This window comes from Toxotes jaculatrix, chromosome 14 (genome assembly GCF_017976425.1).
Source record: "Toxotes jaculatrix isolate fToxJac2 chromosome 14, fToxJac2.pri, whole genome shotgun sequence".
Lineage (NCBI taxonomy): Eukaryota > Metazoa > Chordata > Actinopteri > Toxotidae > Toxotes > Toxotes jaculatrix.
Window position 1 is genome coordinate 10380978 of NC_054407.1, and position 23824 is coordinate 10404801.

The following is a 23824-nucleotide window of genomic DNA, read 5'->3' on the forward strand; positions in this document are numbered from 1 at the left end:
GCCTGCACGCCTGTCTGTCTTTCAGTGTGTGTGTGTGTGTGTGTGTGTGTGTGTGTGTGTTCTCTGTACTTCTGTAGTTGTCATGGCAACATTAGATTGTCTGGCATATAAGGGTGTTTTCAGTGGGGTTGATGTATAATGAGCCATGGTCTTTTGTTTTCAGAGGGAGATATTCATCAGTCTGACCTTTCCCCTCACCAAAGCAGAAAAGCAGTTTGAACGTACGGCGCTTTTGCTCCACTGAGTTTTACCCAGCTCTCCTGTTTGTAACGCTTCTCCTCTCACTACAGCAAGGTCTGGCTTTATTTACATGCCAGCACAAAACTGAAATGCATCACTTGGCGCTTGTAGGGTTTGAATGTTTACTGACACTCTCATTCGCTACTGCTTGTGTTGACATAACATATTTTGCGTATGAGGGAAATAAGTCAGTTACATGCACACAGTAATCTGATTAAGGGTGCTTATTCACATTCCAATAAACTGGGTAAAGAACTATGATGTTTACTTTCACATTTATATGCAGTGGAGTAGAGCTTCAACTAGGGATGGGTTTCAGCAGACAGTGCTATTTTGGACCTGGTTCCAAGTTGATAAAATACCCAGATTCGTTAAGCTCCGGGGCCAACAAATCTCTCACTGATTCTTTAATACAAAGTTGATCTGTTTTGCCTCTCTAAATAGATAAATACAGTCTGAATAAGACTTAGCCAAAAGTAATAAATTTGTAATGATATAAAACAAAGAGAAGCAGCAAATCCTCACATTTGAAAGGTCTGAACCGGCAGCTATTTGGAAGTTTTCCGTGACAGGTGACTTAAAATTTTGGCCAGCTGATTATTTGTCCACTGACTAGCTGTATTAGCACTACAGTGCAGTGTAGTCTGAATAACACCAGCCGCACTAAAGCAGAAGTATGACGTTGTGGGGAAATATTCACTTATAAGAAGATGAGAAGATTGATACTGCCCCCACCTCTGCCAATTAAATGGGAAGCTATAGCCAACAGCATTTCCAGATTTTCTGTTTTCTCAGACGTGGGTGTCCCAGTCTGGTTTGTAGGACATTGCACAAAAAGTTCCAAAAAGCCCCACTGAGAGTCACAGTGAGATTAAGGCGGCTACATGTGAAAACAGCTCTTAAAGCAAAATGGAAATATTTTGAATCATTTTTTTTTTGCCCCCACAGAACAAACCCTGCTGGACAGTAACGTGCACGAGGCTTCACAAACACGAGCTGTCACACAGGTTTTAACCACAGTGTGTCCACAGTTTAACCTGCTTATCTAAACCACCTTTTTGGAAATGTAACCTATACCGTCTGCTGCATGCGTCTGTGGCACTGCTGAGCTGCTTCCTTGTGATACACTGATATACTAAACTTAGCAGTGGGTGGAACTGCTAAAATGTCTGTTCATTTGTGTTGCGATACCTCTAAGCTCTGTTTTAAAGCTGTTGCTAATGTTGTCACACCATTGCCCTTTTCAAACCCTGTGCGAGCAAAATGTTATCACAGCCACTTGGCCCAGAAGATAGAGTTTTGCTCTTTATAGGAACCTAACAATAAATTCAGTTTAACTTAATTTACTTTAATATTCTGTGTAAATGTTAGATGAATTTAGCAACTCTAGCTCAGGTTTTTGTCCAAAGTTACAACAAGGACGTGTTTTGAATTTGCTACAACTCTGTTCTGTGCCTCTGACTTGCTTTGTCTCCATAAAAAAAAAAAAGATTTATTAGAAAGTAAACTAAAATAATTTCAACTGATTGCCATAAAATAACCCTGTAGTGTTGTGAAAACTATGTAACTTTTAAAATAACTTCTAAAATAACAGCTCTATTCTTACAAATTAAAAGTTACCCTTTTTCAATTCAGTTCTCTCAGGGGTTTTGTTGGTACAGCCTTAATCTGCTATAACCAACTTATGGTGGCTAATGTTAGCTAATCTTTAGATAGTTAACAACTCAGAGAAACATACTTGTTTTGAATTATCCCAGAGACTCCTGTGTTTCTCTGGTAAATAACATTTAGGATTAAAAGAAAACTTTATTGTCATTACCAGCGTAATATTAGATTGCTATTTTGCAGAATATATAAGAGTATGACTGAATGAATGAGTCACATAATGAAGGAGAGGTCAAGACAGGCAGACGGACGGACGGAGAGTGACACCTGCAGAGAGCTGCTAATCCCAAAGTAAAGTAGATTACTGTAGCAGCCTGGTTCTCCCAACCAGTCTGTCTGGAGGAAATGGAGCTGCCATAAGCTGCTAAGTTGCTGTGGGCTGAGAAACTGCTGGCTGTGCTGCTGTGTTGACCAGAATGCTGCTCCGTACCACTCAGTCCTAGTCTGAACTCTTCGACTCTTCTTTAACGGGTCTGTCGTCTCCAGCGTGTTGCTCTACCTGCTACTGACTCCTGCTGTCGGACAAGGTCTGTCTGTGTGGCTGCTGTCACTCTGCTCTGTGCTGTGTGTTTGTGTGTGTGTGTGTGTCCAACTCTTTATTTATTTTAACTGTTTATCTTATCAACTCTGACTGAAACTATCTAGTAGTTTGAAATTTCCCTGAATAACTTTTTGTCACATGACTCACTGATTTCCTTTCCCACGCCTCTTCCTTTGCTCTTGTTTGTACTTTTTGAATTTACATTTACAACAATGCCAGTACACATGTCGTTTTATACATTAATGTTTTGATTACAAAGATACAGTGCAAACAAGGATTTGGAGAAATTGGCTTAAGGGGTCAAGTTCTGATCAAAATTTTCTTAATTTTGAAGGTATGTTGGGGAGTTAAAGAGCCGTGGAGCTATGTTTTGCGGACTGGATTCCTGTTACGTTTGTATATGGTGTGCGCACATGAGGATGCGATACATTCCATGCCAGTTTTATGCTGTTCCACTGACTGACGGTTGGTGGCAGTAATGTGTGAAGAAACGCAGACTGCTAGCAAACATGGACGTAAACAATGAACGTCAAAAAATCAGCTTTGCAGATATTTTTTTTAGGAGAAGGGAGATACTCTTAAGACTTTGGTTGTCGCCACAAAAGTACACACGGTGTGTTTTGGTGAGAAACAGTTAATGAATATATAACTTTGTTTGTTTACAGGAAAAATGTGCAAATTTATTTAATAAAAAATGAGTCTTTTCTCTCCTGTAGAGAAAAGGTCAATTAAATGTTTTAAATTTCAAACCTCAAGTAGCTCCCAGTACTTCATGTGGTGTTTGGTAACTTTGATGAGCTGCCAGCTGTGTAAGTTGTGATCGTCATTTCACAATCAAACATTTTTTGGTTATTAGAATGACAACGTGGCCATGAACAATGGTTGGCAGCCTTTATCTGATCAGTTCAGTTTCTCAGGATGGCAGGTGCTGCAGGTGTTCAGGCCTTGACTTACAGGTACAAATGATGTTTTGCTATGGCACGTTTACACCTCTGTTTCGCTGAGTTACACACAAACATGCAGAAATGCGGACTCGGCGGGGAAGCAGGGGGGCGATGAAAACATCACACACACACATCAAACTTGTAATAACAAAAAAAAGAGTTGTCACACAGTACGACAACAAAACAGACGCACATCACCCTGCGTGACAAGGCTAATATCATGTTTTGTAAATGGGCCTCTTTGCACAGCGTGACATGCCATAAATGGAAAAATATGAAACCTGGGTTGATGGGAACTTTAAATGCTGCTCTAACAAACAGATTTCTAAAAACCCACCACTGCACAGTTTCTGATCGCACAACACAAGGAAGAAGGAAAAGGTAGGAAGCTAAACATGCTGGGTGTTGTGCATGAATTTGCTGAGTGATGTCCTGATAACTCTATCTGTGTGTGTAGTTTATTGATGACTGTCAACTAGGGCTGGGCGATATATCGATATAAAATATATATCGATATATTTTTAAATGGGATATGAAATTAGGTCATATCGTATATATCGATATAGTTCAAACTTGCGCTGTGAGCCTTGACCCATCCAGTGCGCATGCGTCACTACGTGTGCAGCCTGTTACGGCAGCTCCCGATTTTCTTTCACTTTTATTCTACTTTTCTTATCTTTGAGGCACTTTTCGTTATTTTTCTTTAATACGTTGGATTACTTTCTTTTCATCACACTGAAACATGTGGGTTGTGAGATTTTTGGGGCTTTTGTTTGCCGTTGCGTTACTTTTTTTCGGCGTAGCGACGCAACAACACCACATGGCCCGCATTATTTACACCAGGGATCAGCTGTTAGACCTCAAGGCTTTTTCACTGACAAGGCAAGAGGAGATCCCTGTTGAAATTTGGCGCAAGACACACCGGGGATGCAGAGGAAACAAAAAGTTACGGAGGAAGAGGGAGGCTCTGAAACATCAAAGGAGAAGTATTAAGCCGTGTCTCCCCTCTATCATCATGGGGAACGTGAGGTCCCTCGCAAATAAGATGGACGAGCTGATGGCGCTGGCCCAGAGTCAGAGGGAGTATCGTGAGTGTAGTGTGATGTGCTTCACGGAGACATGGCTGCACCAGGATGTTCCTGATGATAACGCTACCATCAGGGGCTTCCACACTGTCCGTGCCGACAGAGGAGCGGTAAGCGCAAAGGAGGAGGGCTTGCCGTTCTGGTGAATAATCGGTGGTGTAACCCCGCTCACATCACCGTGAAGGAGCACATCTGTGGCCCGGATGTTGAACTGTGTGCTGTCGGAATTCGTCCATATTATCTGCCCAGGGAGTTTTCTCATGTTATCATGGTGGCAGTTTATGTTCCCCCCTCTGCAAACCCAAACACCGCGTGTGACGTCATTCACTCTGCAATAGCCCGGTTACAGACTCCGCACCCGAGTGCATTCATTGCTATCTCGGGTGACTTCAAAAAATTTCCCTACGGGAATTAATAAAGTTTTTTCTGATTCTGATCTGATCTGATCCAAGCAAGCTGCTAACCTGGAGCTCTCAGCACCGCTTCCAGAGCTGAATGGGTGGCTGAGGATGCAGTGCTTCGGTCACATATTACACTTGGCTATTGGTGTTTTACTTTGTGTTTTATGCTGCTATTTCGACCAGGTCTCTGTTGAAAAACTGATTGTTAAATAGAGGTTAAATAAATTAATCGTGACATGTGACATGTCATATTTGGCTTTGACTTTGACTGAACATTTGCTCTCACTTTGTGATGAAAATATCGGGATATATATCGTAAATCGATATTCAGCCTGAAGATATCGGGATATGATTTTTGGTCCATATCGCCCAGCCCTACTGTCAACCCTGCGGTCAATGTATTTAACTGACCTTTCACTTTTGGCCCTGGCTCGGTCAGTCACATACTGGATAAAGACATGTCCATGTAGACTGAACTCTGGAGGATTTCAGCCCTCAACATTGTTTTAAAAAGGTCGATACCTGGGCACTTTCTGAACCCTTCAGTTATTACAGTATATTTCAGATTAAAATATGAATGGATGAATTATGATTCTAGTGGCCTAGTGATGATTTTGCATTCTCGGGCATTAACTTGTGTTTTGTGTGTGTTTTTCCTGTGTTTTCTGTGTTTGTCCGTATCTCCCATGACAATATTTAACAACATTTGACACGAGATAAAAGTGTCAAATAAAATCTGTCCTGCGATCTGTGTGTGATAGTGAAGGATGTACCCTCAAGCCTAGCTGTCCAGCACCTTGTTCTTTTCTGTGTGTGGGGGGATAGAGATAATTTATCTATGTCTCCACCGATTACTGCTGTCTCTGTCTGTATTTTTCTATCTGATCGTCTGTCTGCGTGACTCTGACCTGGTTTCTTGTTTTGGAGCTATGACTCATGATTTTGAAACAATGGTTGATTCACTTGAAAAATGACTAGTGCAAAAAGATTTTCACAATAGCCATGTGCAGTTGAACACGTGGGCTTGAGCACACGCCTAACTACGTGAGACACAGACACCGAGTCTAGCAGATGTGTCGGCACCTGACCAGTTTGAGGAGGCGAAGTTGGACGTGTGTCAGTATCGTTTGTAAAATCCCTTTTCCTGTAGCACCTTCACAGTTGTCGGACCTTGACGTGACGCAAAAGATGAGCCAATTTCCAATTTCCCACAAAATGACATGTTCATACAATAAAAAGTAGTCTTGAAAGCTGCGAGCCATAATAAACAAGTGAAAAGTCTTTAAAGCAGCATGTCTTGGAGAGACGCCAGTGTGCTAGAAGCAATGTGATGTGGTGGACAAGTTTTTTTTCCACCCCTGTGGTAAGCTGCTGTATATTGCAACATCCCAGTAATTGTTGCAGCTGAGCATAAGCTAAATTTACAATGCAGTTTGCAGGTGACACTTCTGGCCTTGCAGGTTGGCCAGTAAAAGAGATTTACAGACACTACTTTACTATTAATAATATCGACACTGAGTCCTTAACTTTTGTGTTGTTAGAGGCCTACAGGATGCGATCCATTTATTTACAGTCTTTCCCATTAGCTACAGAGTCCTAAAGCTAGTGTGCTTTAGCACAGTGTTAAGCCCAAACGCAGATGCCAGTGTCAACGCTGGTGTGTTGTAAGCTGTAATGTAATGAGCCGCTTTAGAGTGACAATCTTGTATCTGTTGAGATTCTCTGCACATGTTGTCCAGGCCCATTTAATTGAAGGATTTGGCCTTTATAAGACATTTAATTGACAAATGATACAGCAATGTAATGAGAGTCTGCAATCAGAGGTTAAATTTGTGTGCTTTTCTCGCTTTCTATGGGATGGAGACAGCCAACTATCACAAGTCTCAGTGTGTGTGTGTGTGTGTGTGTGTGTGTGTGTGTGTGTGTGTGTGTGTGTGTGTGTGTGTGTGTGTGTGTGTGAGAGAGAGAGTGTGTGGTTTAATGATTTAGGGTCTCTGTGGGACCCTGAGAGGAGGACTTGGCACGTGGCAACTAGGGGTCATCAGTGACAGACGCAGATGAGCAGATGCTGGAGAAAAGGGTGGAGGGAGGGCACAGAAGGGAGAAATAAAGGAGAATATAAAAAAGAGGAGGATTAGCTGTGGAAAGAAAAATGGTGGGAGGAAGGGAGTGGTAATGGAGGTGCTGGAGTGGCAGAGCAGAGACAGTGATGTAAGGGAAGAAGAGAAGGAAAGAGGAGAGATGAAGGGCTGGAGGGAGGGAGGGAGGGGAAGGCATAGAACAGAAAAAGGGAAGAATGGTGAGAAAAAGACCATTGGGCAGGTATAAAAGTGAGGGGGAGACATAAATTGAACTGAAGGCCAGTGTTAAACCACTGAAGGAAGATATTCCTGAAAACTGTCTCTAGTCTGAAGTAGATAACTTTGAAAATCCTGATCTACTGTAAACAGGAAATGCTGAACATAAGATTGTCAAATGATCCTCTTACTGTCATGTGAAGCATTTTTGACTTCCTGACACACTCTATTCTTCAGGCTCTGAAATAACAAACACTACAAAAAATGGTAAACTACAGTTTGGTGGAAATTGGGTAAAACTGCTGGCTGAAGCAGGCTACGAAAACCAAAAAAGAGTGTGAACTGCAAACTGCAGTCCAACAGTGGTGTGAATGGAAAACTCGGCACATACAAACAAGGTTTGCAGATTAGTCTTCATTAATGACAAAAACAGAGTTGTATATTGTACAGACAGAGGGAAGTATGTGATACCCAGTGACAGTGTCACTGAAGGGAAGAGAGAGAAAACTGCCTGCGTGCTGTACAAAGTGAGCCAGTGACTCACTGAGAGAGCTTTCCTATAATGAAACAAGACATGGAAAGGTTGTGTTTTAATGGAGGGAGAGAGAGAGAGAGGGAGGGAGAGAGAGAGAGAGAGAGGGAGAGAGAGAGAGAGAGAGAGAGAGAGAGAGAGAGAGAGGGAAATGAAAGCAGCAGATCGCTGTCTGTCCCTCCCGCTGCCTCCATTTACCATTGATTGTGCAGCCAGGCTGAATTAATGCCTACCTGCTGTACTCAGATGGCCAGCATCTGTATTGATGTGTGCGTGTGTGTGTGTGTGTGTGTGTGTGTGTGTAAGAGGGAAAGGAGTGGAGTTTGTTTCAGTGATCCTTTGACAGCTGAATGTTGGTGCTCTCATCTTCTTATGAACATCCTCACAGGCAGAGAAAGGTGAGGACAACCCTCTGACATGAGGACATTTTACCACTCATGACATGAAGATTTGAGTTGGATTTGATCAGGGATTAGTTTAACCTAAGCATGTTTGAAACTATAACAAACTAATCCTGTTAAATTAGAAGTAAAAACAGTTTCAGGTCAGAGTAGATAATTGCAGAATGACTGTAATCAATGGAAGGTCCTCACAAGTGCAGGAATATAAATGTTTCAGTGTATTTTGGCCCACGCGTGAAAAGAACAGCTGAACACAAAATAAGCCAGTATGTCCTCCATCGTACCTCTTTCTCTGTTACCTCGGCTAGACTGGCCGTGCGCCTGACGCTCTTTCTTTCTGCCATCTGTACAGGGTAATTCTACCATCTACTGTTTCTTTTTCCCCCCTCTAACTGTCCTCACTCTTCACCCTGAGGCTGTGTTTCAGACCCCTGATCCTCCCTTTTCCTTTCTTCTGCACTCCTGTTCCTCCCCTCTGTCCATCTATCTATCCGTCCCTCCCTGTCAATCCTTCTCCCTTGGGCCATGTGGACAGTTGGATGGCTTTGTGGTTGACACGTGTGTTGGCAGGAGGCAGTGTATACACACACACACACACACAAATGCACATGCACACACGCCTCCAGTTTCTATTGTCAGTAAGCTGCTCAGCTGTGAGGCCCCTAGCCCTAATTCTGTGTGTGTGGGGTGAGGACAGGGCCCCCATTGTCCTGCAGATTAACTCACACACACACACACACACACACACACACACACACACACACACACACACACACACACACACACACACACACACACACACACACACACGTGTCTGCAGACCCCATGGGGTCCCTTAAGTGTGAATGTGCCTTGAGGTAGAAAATCAGGGGGCAATTTATGGCAGGGTCCAGCAGAGAAGATGGGGGATGTACCACAGACTCAATCCTCTGTTTGAAGCTGTATCTCTGGGTTCTTATTTGCAGTGATAGAAGTGAGAGTGAAGCCCTTTGTTAGACTGGAGAATCACTGATGAATGTACAGATATTTCAAATGGATTTGTGCAGCAATTTACTGACAAGTCACATAGTGACATAAAATGGATACTGATAGGAGCAGAAAGTATTCTACATGTAAACATGAACAAATCAGAACTTGTGCATTTATCTATGTACACAAGTAGTGAGGCACACTATATGATACAAACTCAAAATTCAAATTTAGATCTGAGCTTTACAATCAAAGAAATTACAGATATAAAATCATTAAAATGGTCAAATAAACTGAGGACTTCATCTTAAACTCCTGATGTTACTTTATCAGAAAGTAGTATGTGACTGCTGTGATGCTGGACAACACAATTTCGGTGATCACTGGTTTGAAGCAAAGCCTCCTAAAACTCAGAAAAGCCTCTAATCCAGCAGAATTAGGGGCCCCAGTGTGTGGGTTTGTTTTCTATATGCAAATTAAACTGTAAACTAGTAGCGTTAAAATAATGAGCTGAGCCAGAGGATGCAGTCGTGTACTCAGTAATTCCACATGTCCTTAAAGCTGATCCTTTACGATCAGTGCAGCATCGCCAGGTCGTGCCTCTTGTGTCATATTGCAAATCAAGACTTCCACAATCCTCTTCTAGGTCTTGGAAGGAGCAACATTTCATGTGGACGAATTGATGGATTTCTGCAGTGATAGGATTTAGGTTTCTGGAGTGATAGGATTACAGGAATTAAGCTATTGTAAACAACCAACCAAAAACATTTAACTTGCTTCGTGCACACAACTGCCTAAAACTACAAATAAGGTAACACTTTCACACGGGGAAACATCGTTAGTGAAATACTTCCTCAGACTATAAAACCTGAACATGGCCTCACAGCAGCACGACTTTCGTGGATTGACCTGTGTGTATTATGCCAAGCCTACAGTGACTGCTTACATTCAAAACCACTGACCTACAGCAGCTGCTCTCTAGAGGAATGAGTCAGTTTTGAGGTTGAGGTGTGTGTGTGTGTGTGTGTGTGTGTGTGTGTGTGTGTGTGTGTGTGCGTGTGTGCACACATGCATGAATTCCCCGTATGTGTGGGGGGAAAAGGTTATGTGTCTAACCCATATGTCTGCTTCAGGTGATCCATAGCTGCCATTGTGTGTTTGTACAGATCTGCACATTTCCTCTCTCTAGCTCCCAGTCTGAAGGAGGCCAGTTGATGTGTACACACTTTGTATGTATGTGAGCATGTGTGCTGAATAATTATCAGTAGAATAATTATCAAATTAATAAGTATGTTTCACTTACTATTTTCAAGGGGGTCATCTCATGTCCATCCTTTAAATATAAGGCTACAGCTAGCAGACAGTTAGCATAGCTTGACACAAAGACTCACAAAATCCAGCTAGCAGTACCTCTAAAGCTCACTTACTAACATCATATATATTTTGTTTGTTTAATTCCTATGTATATGATGCATAAAAATGAAAACGGCAAATGTTTTTCAGGTTTGCTTTTTGTACAAGTTAAACCTACCTAGCTAAGCTAACCATGTCCTACTTGCCTCATATTTAACAGACAGATATGCTTATTTACTTTCTATCAGGGAGTGTCAAACTATTCCTTTGAGTGTGTTTTTGTGTGTGTGTGTGTGTGTGTGTGTGTGTGTATGTGTGTGTGTGTGTGTGTGTGCGTGTGTGTGTGAAAGATGGCTGACTGTGTGTCATTTAGTTGCACCTCGTCCTTGCACGTCCGCTTTGCCAGACAAAACTATGATTTACCATCCCGCATCTCTGTCTTACTGCACGTTACATTTGAATGCCTCGGTGGACATGTGATGTAATGATATGGTAAGTGGGAGAGGAGGTGTTGTGGAGAGTTTGGTTCCCTGGCGGTCACAGCAGTCCTGGGAAAAGGAAGTCCAGACAGGAAGTGAGCTGGCTGGGCCTCAGCTCTGCATGACTGTGAACACTGAAGTCTGTCTCACCAATGTACATGTATGTGCATGTATGGAGTGCGCACATGTGGTTGCACACACACACAAGCTGTATGTGAGAGTGCTAATGCGTATGTGTGAGTGTGCGTGGCTTGTCTTTAAATGCCACATGGAGATGAAAAGTTCTAGTAGTGAAAGAGAAAGAGAAAGCATGTGCTATTCCAAATGCTGTCCTCACTTCCCCGACTTTGTGAATGACTGATGTAGCTGCGGGAAAAGGCTGATAAATGAACTTAGTCATCACAACACCTCAGAGCCAAGTTATGCAGTAATTTGCAGATGTGGGCGAAAATACAATATGACAACAGGAAAGAACAGAGCGCAATAGAGCAGAACTAAACAGTGCAGGTCATTGGCCAGATAGTACTGGATGTCATGTGTTAATTGCAGAAATGTTAAGTAGGAAAAAGGAACGCTTTGTACTCTGCAACAACAATCTAACATTATAGAAAGAGTATTTTTTCTTTTGATAGTTTTACAATTTACTGCAAATTCTTGTGATTTGTGACTTTTTAATTCATCTTTTTTTAGTGTTATTCTTATGTTATATTTATATGTATATATATTTATATTTTAATCTTACAAGTACTTCTTGACACATGACATGGCAGGACTTTCTCACCTTGGTGCCAAAAATGTGCACATGCTCCACTCGTGCAGCATTTGCGGCACGTGTAGGTGTGCGTATGTGCACATGTGTGGTGGTGTGTCTCTAACAGAGGGAGGAGGGGGGAGTTTGGTTTGGTTTGGTTTGGTTGGCTTGGTGTGAGCTCTTTGTAAGAAGGGCGGGGGGGGGGGGATCAGGAAGGGAAGGCAAACCGGGTGTTTCTCTCAGCTGCCTGCCGGCCTGGTTGCTGTTGGTAACTTTGCTTGATGAGATCAGAGGGGATCGGCTTTCAGCCCTTCATGTCTCTCTCTCTCTCTCTCTCTCTCTCTCTCTCACTCTCTCACTCTCCCCTCCTCTTCGCTCTCCCTCACTCTCTCGGAAAGACTGAAAGGGAACTGAAACGGGAGTGGGGCTGAAAGTCTGTTCGGAGCTGTAGTTGTCAGCGGCCGTGACGACGCTGCCTTGGAAACACACTTTAGAGTTGGAGTGTGTTGGGGGAAGGTGGAGGGGGTCGGGGGGCGAGGAAGAAGTGATAGCCTCAGGACAGATAAGCTCCAGGGAGGGAAAAGAGGGAGGGAACAAGAGAGGAGGGAGGAGGAGGGAGAGGTAGGCAGCCCTCTGAGGAAAGAGGGAGTCTCTCTTTTTCTGTCTCAGACAGACTTGCTGGCTGATGGTCTTCCCTTCCTCCTGTCTACTCGGGCTCTCTCGCTGCCGGCGGCTGGCTGGAGGAGTTTAGCTGTGTTTTGGCTGCTGTTTGGACTTGAACATGGACTCAGGCTGAAAAGCTTCACGCAGCGAGACATGAGAAGAGTCACTGGAGATTCACTGTAAGTGGCTGGATCTGTTGTGTTGTCTACAAGGTGTAGTGTGTCATCGCTGAAATATGCCTCATCTGAAAGAAGATTGTTGTTGTTTCAGGAGTGAGTGTGTACTTGTGGAAGAAAGAGTATCAGTACATCTGTATGTGATGCAGCGTGCTTTGTGAGAGTTTATACAATGATATACAACACAAGCTGGAAGTATGATTCATGATTCATTCTGTTTACACTGGACAAGGTCAGCCCACATACTGCTGCTGTTAACCTTTTGATGATATACTCTCACCATTTTCTTCTCCTGTGGATGAGACCACGCACTCGGCCTCTCCTCTTTCCTCCCTCTCTCCCCCCTATTGCTCATCTTCTGTCGCCTTTAATTTTCTTAATGGTCTCAAGGCCCCAGCTGGCCAGCTGGGATACCCCTGTGTGTGTGTGTGTGTGTGTATGTGTGTATGTGTGTGTGTGTGTGTCTGCTTTTGTTTGGCAGAGATAGAGAGTTGAGAGTTCTGGGATAAGCTACCCAAGGATTTCCACCGCTCACATACAATAATAGGATACATCCTGCTTTCTATTTTTAAACACACCGTTTGTCTATACGTTACAAACACCCCTAATCTGACGGCTCGCTCCGCACTGCCTGCAGTAGCTTTTCTCACTGTGTTGTGTTTAGTCTATGGATTGGGGTGGGAGGGTGTATTTGTGTGGTCCGTCCTGGGATAGAGAGATAGCAGCTCTCCTTTCTGACTTTATCCTTTTGTTTTGTCAGCTGCTGACCTCTGTTTCTCTCTCTCTTTCTCCATCTCTTCCATTGTTTGTGTTCTCTCTCGCTCTCTTTATTTCACTCAAATCCACACAGCCTTTCTCCACCGCAGCCTCTGCCTTTTTATAGTTAGTCCCTTTATTTAAATAATTGCTCTATTTAGGCACTGTTTCTAATTTCCTTCCTTTCTTTCTCTTCATCCTCTCTTTCTTTCTCTGGTTGTAATTTGAGAACAGTGGGGAGGTTTCTCGATATCATGCTGTTTGTGTGTGCATGCTTGTGTGGATGTACTTTCCCTTGTCAAATGTCCTGACACAGTCACCCTATGTTCCACTTTGCACAGAGCAATTTTGGAGAACACCGTGGTGAGAGAGACAAGTGCCCCAATCATAAAACATGAGCATTTGTGTGTGTGTGTGTGTGTTTGTGTATTTCCATTATCTCTCAATCATTGTTTGACCAATTGATGAATTGCTTAGTCTATAAAATGTCAGAATAGAGAACATTGCACTTCTCAAGTTACCAAGGCACAAAGCAACATCTTTAAACTACTTGTTCTGTTTGCTCACCAGTCCACAACCCAAATATGTTCAATTTACAGTTATATAAAACAGAAAAAGCATCAAATGCTCATGAAGATTAGGCATTTTTGCCCACGCAAGCAGTAATGTCCGTCGGTTGGTTGGTTCACCACTTTCATCCAGACAGAAATAGCTCAACAACTACTGAATGGATTGGCAGTCAATTTTGTAATGAATGTAGTCTCGTTTCTCAATAAATAACTTAAATGCCATTTCAGATATCATTCCATAATGTAAGAGTTTAAAAAAACAAAAAAAACAAAAAAAACATGGGTTGTGTTTGACTTCTGTGAGAGGTTTCGTCACTCTCTTGTGAAAGCATTAGTGCGTCATATTCGGGCACACTTTGGTTCAGTTTCATTACTGCTGGGGTTGTGAATCTGCCACCTGAATGTAGTGCTACTCCAGACCAGAGAGCTTTATGGATGGCACCGCCAAGGCCTTCTCTGTGAGTGTGTGTGTGTGTGTGTGTGCGTGTGTGTTAAGTGTCAGTTCCTACATTACCAACTATGGAATTTCAGAATTTAAGAAAAAGACTGAGGGAATTTTACACTGGAATTGTTAATTTCAAGAGAAGAGTACGTTCATGTAGGCAGAAGAGGAAGATGTGGGTGAAGGAACATGATTCATTAGGGGATCACTGACTGGAGTTATTTTGTAAAGCGCTCAGACTGATGGAAGAAAGAGAGGGAGGGACTTTCTTTTCTAACTGGAGTGGGAATGCATGAAAGTGATGCATCAGGGAAATCTCACCAAAGGCAACCACCAGCTCGCGTGTAAAGGTCATTTCTTCCACAACACATACATAGTCAATTTCATCTCTGTGTGAGGGGGTTTGCGGCCGTCAGTGAGCATGTATACTAGTATGCAGCTGCGTGTGAATTTGCTTGTGCTCTGTGTTTTGCAGACTTTGCTTTTCCTGCATGCTGAGCTCGCATTGATTGCCGCATGGTAGACGCTGGGGCATTTGGTGTGGCATTTGATGGCCGGCCTGAGAGACCAACTGATAGGATGTCAGCTCTGCTGTAGTCTCCATGGATTTACTGGTGCAGTAAGGCAGAAGAAAGACAGACAGAGAGAGAGAGACAGACATGCAGAGAGACAGGGACAGAGACAAATGGATATGGGAATACGGAAAAAAAAAAGTGGAGGAAAAATGTGGGAGAAAAGGATAGAAACTTGGTGAAGACAGGAGAAAGATGTGCGAGGAAACAGACCTACAAAGAGTGACAGTGATAAAAGAGTGGTGATATCTCCTTCCACAACTGCCTAATAAGTCCAGAGATGTCTGTATGAGTGCACCACTTCTTCTCATCAGCTGCAAGTTAAGTTTAAAGTCTCAGTTTGGTGTCTCAGCCTGTATTTTGACATCCTGTTACAAGCCAGACTGTACAGTTTATGTCTGGCTCTGGCATCTTTAGCTACCCAGGGATTCCCTCAGTAGGAATGAATGTCAGCAATGTAGAGAGGATGGTAGTTTGTTTAATCTAGTGGGTACAGCTGTTTGCTGTGAAGAGATATAGTATAAATGTGTCTGTGTGTTTGTGGTTGCACGTGAGCTCTGTTTGTGCCTCCGGCAGTGGAAAGTGGAAGAAGTGACCACTTTGTGATTCATTTTTCAGACGTCATAGGAATGAGGTAACTTAGGATGGCAGTTGAGGTTCAGATAAGGTCAGAGTGGTTTAAAATCAGTTATGTAATGCCAGGGATGAAGCGATACAGTCTGAGTTTAGGTCCATGAATAAAAGTCTTTGTGCAAAAAAAGACAAAACAAGAGCACAGGGATGAGCAAAACCACACACACACACGTCTGTTATTATGAGGCACAAAATTAGTTTGGCCTTTGCCCGTACCTCAACTTCAAAATTATTTCCTTGTTATTAGAGTTGTGCAGCTTTTCATGTCGAATTTCAAGCTTGACCAACATATCAGCGAGTGAGCAATTTTTAAATTAACACAAGTACCTGACTCTGTACTTAAATGAGAATTCACAACGACTGGAATAATTCGAGTTCACTGACCCTTGACAGGTGACTGAAAAAATTAATTTTGCACACTGCTTGAAATACTTTAATGCAGACTCATAGCCATTCCCAAGAAAAAGGCAGGCGCCTCAATATTTCAGGAGTAAGCTTCTGAATCACTTTTGCGATAACTGAAACAGACGCATGAAATGTTTTACTTGCAGCTCATTAAATGTTTCATTGCACGGACTGTCTTTCCAAATGACTGTGCCTGGTATCTCAGTGGTCTTGGGGGCAAGTCATGGAAGTTTTTTTTTTTTTTCTGAAATTGAGATCAGCTTTGTTGCAGGTCATAAACTTTTCTCTGTAAGGTGAATGAAAATGTTTTAAAGGAATACTTTTGACATTTTGGGAAATATGCTTGTTATCTTTCTTGCTGAGAAGAAGGCTCCATCCAGCAGCCAGTTATCTTAGCTTAGTGTAAAGGACAGAAAATGAAGAAAACACCTAGACTGGCTTTGTCCAGAAGTAACAAAATCCAATAATTATTAGTACGTAAGTTCACTAATTAGCATGTTGTTATCTCATTTGTTTTATATGTACAAAGATCATAACGGAAAAAAAGTGCTTTTCCTGGCAGGGCTCTCCTGGTCACTTGGAAACCTTACAATAATGACTGTGGTAGAACTCATATGACTGTGGTATCAATCTACTTATCTAACTCATGGCAAGGACGTGAATAAGTGTATAGTCCAAAAATGTCAAACTATTCTTTTAAAATATCTTTGAATATCTAAACGAAGCCCATTGTCTCCACGTACAGGATTAGAAGACAACAGCTGTTTCGGCTGCTGTCAGTGTGTCTGCAGGTGGCTGGGATGATCACTTGTGGAGCGGCTGATCTAGGATGAAAGACGGACACGCACACACAAGCACATTCTCAGACCAGATATTCATGCATGGACACAGAACACAGAAACAGGAAGGCTGGGTGACTGTCTAGCTATTAGTCCTGATTCTATAGGGCCTTGTGGGTCACTGGTTGTCTTTGTTTGACCCTCTGAGACACTAACAAGCAATCAGACATGTACAGTAAATACTACTAAAGTCAAAATTATGTGGAAAATTTGGTTTCTGTTAGTCATAAGTTCATATTTAGACATAGTGCTGGATTTTTGTGGAAATGCCCACAGACATCTCTGGCTGGTTCTCGGAGGGTGGTGCAGTATGAGTGAGACGTTCCTCAGCATTTTCCTTTCCCTGTGTTTGAGTATGTGTTTGTGTGTGTGACTTCAAAGCCTGTCCACCCAGTCAGAGCTTGTGGACAGTTTTAAATGAAACACAGTTTGAGGCACACACACACACACACACACACACACACACACACACACACACACACACACACACACACACAGAGAGAGAGAGAGAGAAGCCCTCACAAGCTTTTTAGTGACTAGAGCTTGTTAGTGGTGCAGCAGGAGAAGCCAGATGAAGCCAGCCCACACACCAGGTGCACACTGTTGTCCATCTGTCCTCTGTCTGCCTTCTTATCTCATCCTTTCCCGCTTGATGTGGCTTTGAGAATAGTATCTATTTTAGTGTAACCTATTGGAAAATCATAGTACAGCTGAGCAATTAGTCGATTAATTGATTAGTTGATTGACAGAACATTAATAGGCTTTTAAAAGTTGAGGGATTCCCACCTTATGTGATGCAAAAACTATTGGTTGGACAAATGAAGTGATATAAAGACTAGTGAAATTGTTACTGGTTAAAAAATAGTGATTTTTTAATCCAAATTATAAATAAATTAATCAAGAAAACAATCATCAGATTCATAGGTAAAATAATCATTAGTTGCAGTTGTTAATCATAGCAACACCTCCATTTTGTATCTAAGTAGGTGTGCATCTTTGCATATGTGGGTGACACCATGTGATCTCCTGTCCCCTCCATACCTGTCTAACCCAGCTGAAAGTACAGATGAAGGGAGAGAGAACAAGTGCAGTCGGTCCTAAATGAGTTGGCTGCAGACGAAGGGAGAGATGGAGGGAGGGATGGAGGGAGGGAGAGAGGGAGAGTAAACAACAGATGGTGGAAGCATGTTGCCGCTATTCGCAGCAGCAAAGGCCGCGCCAGCCCACCACCAGCCTCTTGAGAGGTTACTACGCAACGGTGACGGTGACGACACGGGGTCAGAGGTCAAGTGCCTCCTTGATGACAGCCTGTAATGCCAGATTGTCATCCACACTCGGTGCTAGACTGGGCCAGCTGAGACACACACACTTAGAGTTTTTACAGTGTTAAATAGTGCTTTCTTTGGCTGAAGTTTGGCAGTGATAACTCTGGAATCTTCCATGCAGGGTCCACCCTTAACCCACCTGCCAGCCGTGATGACACACACTGAGACAGCTGTCTGTGTGTGTGTGTCTCTGTGTCCGAGCACTGAACCCTCTCATACTGAGGAGTGAACTGAGTGGTGGCACACATTGGCTGCCAGCTGCCATGACCTCATTCACAGCGAGAGAAAAAGAGAAAGAGAGAATGGGAGGAAAATGCAACTGAGGTGTGTGTTTGAGTGTGTGTGTGTGTGTGTGTTTTACATAAAATTACACCATGACCTCACTCTGTGGTATGGTGGCTGAACGGTTTGGTGGGAATATTTGTGCTTGTGTCATCAGTATCTGTTTAAAAAAAAAAAAAAAACTTTATATTGACTTTACTGCAATTTAAATTGTAGAGAAATACAAACAGTGGCCTTTGAATAAGATGTACTTTAGTACAAGTATATTTGCAGCTCAGTGGGTCTCATTCACCAAGATCTTTTCTTACATTTTTACAGTGATGAATCCCATTGCCCTTGTGAATTGAACACTTTTTGAACAAAAGTTGAGAAACATCAAGAATGCCTAAACAAAAATATCTAAAGACGACACTGGACTCCAAACATAAGAAAAACTGCATTAGTTCTCAGGTGGAGGCACTGCTGCTGGAAGTGAACAGCTGGACAGCAGTCTCAGGTGTGCCGTCAGCTGAGCATTTGGACACTGGAATATGTGTTCCTTCCTCAGGGCACAATCTGTGACATCTTGAAGCAGCAGTAAATATGCCATTGTGCTAGTAGGCCTAGGTGGCAGAAACAGGCCACTTTGGGCCTATAAAGAGTGTGATCAATCACTGATTATTGGATGGCATGGTTTCCAATCAACATAATGATGTGAATTGAAGTGTTAGTGTAGTGTTAATGTATTTTAAAAGACCATAATGCTTTGTAAAAATTATGAAAGTAATTATTTCAAAAAAATATTTTAAATGATAAAAATACTCAAATGTAAATATGTGTGCTCTTGAATGAAAATCCCCCCAAAAGAAGACATTGCTGATGTTCAGAATCTGTGTGAAAACTGCTTAAGTGGGTTTTGAGAAGAAATGTCTTCTTAAGAATGTTTGGTGAATGAAGCCCATTATTATTGGCTTTCCCAACTTAAGTAAGTGGTTCATGAATAGACTGTGACAACAGGGTTTCACAACTGGGGTTTGACATTCTGTATCTGTCTTTCACCTTTTTTTAATTTAACTGTAGGCAGTGCAGTGGTGAGACATAAATAAGCTGTGCATCACTCCTATCGAGGTGTGAGATAGTCTTACCAGAAGAAACGTCAGTTAAAAGAGGTGTACACATAAAAATAATGCCGCCTTGCATCTTGTGGTGGGTGAGGCAGCAGATACATGAGACATGTAGAGTTACATCATCCACTTCCCTGTCTGTCCGAGGTGTGACTGACTCTTTTCCTGTGAACAGGAAGCACCAGCTGCCATTGCTGGAAATGATCACTACGTCAGATAAACCACATAGAGCTGTTGGTGTGTGTTGGTGTGTGAGATCATCTCTAACGATACTAAAATGAGTATTTTTGTCATTTTCTTTTTGTATGTGTGAACTAAGAGATTAAAAAAAAAGAAACTTAGAGACTGTCTCTTATTAACATTCCAAAATCAACTGAATTGAAGGAACATACATTTTAAACAACAGTTTGCGATCTGTTCTTTTCAACATATTGTCACCTTTAAACCAATAAACTGGAAGTGAATTCAACAGAAACTGATTAAAACCTAAACCAAAACTTTAACACCCACACAGGAAACCAACGAAATACACCGAAAATGACATAAAATGGAAATTACACTCTAAAAATGAAACCATAATATTAACCATAATAAATGCTTACTTGAAATTGAGTTTGTTGTGTACATGAACAGCTTTGTAGAGGACAGAACACAAACCTGTCATACTAACACATGCTTATCTATCTATACAGTGTGAGAATAAGCTTAAGTCAAGCTGACTTTTTCAACTCTGTTTTGCAAAGGGCTGGAGATGAATTATTACGTGGTGTTTTTGTTTTCCTCCTGTTGTGTGGATATTTCTGCAAACTCAAGCAATACTCATTAAAATTACATTACCTAAATGAGAAAGTTCCATCTTCAGATCTGGGCAGTGTTGCACAACCGGGGAATGTTTGGAGAGCTGCACGTCTGTATTGGTACTGGCGCAAGAGTTTGCTGGAAGGATGCAGGATGAGTGTGTGTGTGTCTCATCCTGTTCATTGTTTATTTCTATTGAAAGAAAGCCACACAAAATCTGTGAAACAAGTTTTGCCAGCACTTGCCATCAGTGTGTTGTTCTTTTTCCTTTCTCTTTCAATCAGTATGTCTAGATTTTCTAGTTCAGTTTTTTGCTGAAAACTAATTAAAGGGGTTAATACCTATTTTTTAAAAATCTTTTTTCTCTGGTTCTTCTCTCGACAGGAGTGGCACCTACTCTATCTTTCTGAGGACATTTGTGGCATGAAACCAGATCACACACAACTTTCATTCATCTCCTCCTCCTTCATCTCCCTCCAACACTCTCCAGTTAGGAAATCTCTCTCGGCATTGATGAGGTAACGTCAAGCTCCACGCAGCGCAGCAAGCATCTGCACTAACACCACCCTCCCCTCATCCTCCCCCTTCCTTCTGTCAACCCTTCCATCGCAGCCATGGGCCAGAAGATTTCTGGCGGCATCAAATCAGTAGATGGTCGCGGGGAAAGCGGTAGCTCCCCGTCATACCGGCCATCGGCTCATCGCCGGCAGCACCTGGAGCTGAGGGGCCCAGATTTCTCTAAACCTCCTAGACTGGATCTGTTACTGGACATGCCATGTGCTGGACTAGAGACTCAGCTCCGTCACGCATGGAACCCTGATGACCGCTCCCTCAACATCTTTATCAAAGAGGACGATAAGTTGACATTTCACCGCCACCCAGTCGCTCAGAGCACGGACTGCATCCGGGGGCGGGTTGGATACACCAGGGGTCTCCATGTGTGGAAGATCCACTGGCCCGCCAGACAACGAGGCACCCATGCTGTAGTTGGGGTGGCAACCTCAGAAGCTCCTTTACATTCTGTTGGTTACACAGCGTTGGTGGGGTCGGACTGTGAGTCCTGGGGCTGGGATCTGGGACGTAACCGGCTGTACCATGACAGTAAAAACCGGGCCCACAGCTCGCTGCCGTCTTACCCTTGTTTCCTGGAGCCGGAGGAGTCATTCACCCTGCCGGACTCTCTGCTAGCGATTCTGGACATGGACGAAGGAACCCTGAGCTTCATGGTGGATGGACAGTATCTAGGAGTGGCATTTCGAGGGCTAAAAGGCAAGAAGTTGTATCCCATTGTCAGCGCTGTGTGGGGACATTGTGAGATATCCATGAAGTACATCAACGGCTTGGACCGTAAGTATCATAAACTACACTTAGTACATATGAGCATGGTTGAAAACTGAAGGAGAGGACTCAGTGCTTTTCTTTACTGCTGAGGCAAAGCCAAGAGTTTCTTAAAATAACAAAAAATTAAGTGTATTTGTTGAATGATCCTCCAACATGTCAAAGCCATAGTTAGTGGCAGTTAAAACCAACTGTTGTAGTCCAGTCCTATTGTGACATATCACTCCATGAGTTCCTGTGTTGTGGTTATGTAACTCTGTAAACTCAGAGATTGTGTATTTGACACCCCCCATTCGTTGGAAGTAAACTGAGTGAAAGTTTGAAGACGGTGACGAAACACAAAATCCTTGCGTTCTGCAATATTCACGGTAGCGATGACAATAGGAAGGGCGTGTCATCATGTGTCGTTACGTGAAGTGAAGTGTGTGGTCAGCTTTTTATAGACATGTTCTGTATGCTGTCGCGTTCTGTCATGCTGAACAGAAAAGTTGCAAAAGAAGTCATTTGTCTCTGTCAATCTGAATTTCCTACTTAGTTCAGTGGTGATGTGCAGTTTATTTTCTCTTGTCCCCATTGGGGTTACTCTCAGACTCACTGCTGAGTCTGATATTACTGATATTATTGGGCAGTTCTTGAGCTAGGTACCACAGGTAATTATTTTCTCACATGTAGTCTTGCACATGGCACCTGCAGGTATCAACACTGTGTTATTTTGGCTGTTTCAGTTATAGTTTTTTGGATCAATATCATACATCACAGAGTTTGTTCTGCACTAAATAGTCCAAGATTGTATCAGCATTACATCTTTCTGTAGAACTGTATCAAGAGGTTGTTGTGTCTGCGTAAACTAGCTGTGCATTATATTGGAAATGAGAAGGAGAGGAGTTTAAAAAGAGCAGTTTGGATGTTATTCTGCATGCTTTGGGTTTAGGTATTTGAATATGGTATGCTTCGTTCTCAGGAGACTCTGGATTATATTCCTGTACTCCCACTGTCTGTCTACATGTGTGTGTTAAGAGGGGAGTGACAGGCTTTTCCTCCCTTCTCAGTCTAAACAGTGACTCTTTGAAGAGCTTGTTAGAAGAGATCTTAGGCACGCATCATGGACACCTACACACAAGTGGCACACACCTGCCAGGAAGGGAAAGTGTGTGTTATGAAAACATGCCTTATGATCTGACTGGCCATCTCCCTCCCCCTCTGTTTGCAGAACCCCATGGGTGTTATTTGATATCACAACAGGGTGTGTTTTTGTCTATTACCCGGCAGAAAGCTGAAAGGAAACCCATCTCTCTCTCTGTAGTTTGTTGCGTCTGATTTGTCTTTGCCCAATTGCCTCAAATTTTTCTTTAAAAATTACTTAAGAACTTAAGAACCTGTTTTTTTTTTTTTTACTCATAAAAGGAAGGTCATGTGCCTCATCCCAGTTTTAAATTGGATGTTTTGATCTTAAAACTGCATCTGGCCAACTAGAATTAGAATCAGTGTGAAAACAAAAAAAACATTCGGCTGCATTCTAAGACTTGAATTTCTTAACCTGTGGTTTAAGTCCTGCCTGCCTGCATGTGTGATGTTTGGTAATCTCTACACTCAAGCTTAGTTCAAAGTACATACTTCGGCTGTTGAAAGCACCTCACTTCAGCCATTTTCCATTTATGGAGCCATCTGCTGGATTTCACGGCAAGCGATGGGCCACCTAGGACAATATGGAGAATATCGAGTCTCTTCAAAGCCCCTGTTTCTACAAGCATATAGACTTCATGCTGTGAAATGAGGTTTGACTGTTGAAAATGTGCAAGCCCTAATGCAGGGGTGGAGAGTGAGGGTTGAAAGGCTCATCCTGATAGGTGTATCTGAAGGAATAGGAAAAGATGGAGTAGGTGGAGAAAAGGAGGCGTGCAGGGATTTGGGAGTATGAGAAACAGACAGATGCAGAGGCAGCAGGAAATTTAAAAATGCACTCCATTAAAATACAAAACAGAGTAAAGGCCTGGTCACACTAGAAAGTGTGACAGTAGCATTAATCTGCATGTCTACACAGAATATTTGGTTCTTGGGCCTTGGTGATATAAGGAGTAACTGCAGGGCTAGTAGGTGACTTACTGTCGCTGTTGAGCTAACCGCTAACACATTAGCAAGCCGTAAGCTTTCTAGTGCATTAACGCCACAGTTCATTCAAAGACACAGTAGTTGCACCATCCTGTCTTACAAATGTTCACGTCTTCTGTGGAGCAGTTTATATTCAGAAAGACGACAGTTAAACAA

At 42.6% G+C, this 23824-nt stretch overlaps 1 protein-coding gene across 3 annotated transcripts in view; it reads left to right on the forward strand.

Moving 5' to 3' along the window:
* LOC121193664 (SPRY domain-containing SOCS box protein 4-like) overlaps positions 1-23824 on the forward strand; it is a 68697-nt gene that overhangs the window by 13322 nt on the left and 31551 nt on the right. The window contains exons 1-2 of one of the 3 annotated variants that reach the window (XM_041056078.1): positions 12206-12500; positions 20606-21568. In XM_041056078.1, the coding sequence (XP_040912012.1) occupies positions 20836-21568 (733 nt within the window). In that variant the 5' untranslated portion in view covers positions 12206-12500; positions 20606-20835. Of the gene's footprint in view, positions 1-12205; positions 12501-17223; positions 17307-20605; positions 21569-23824 lie in introns of those variants that run through there. The other 2 variants (XM_041056080.1, XM_041056079.1) reach the window with 2 other exon arrangements.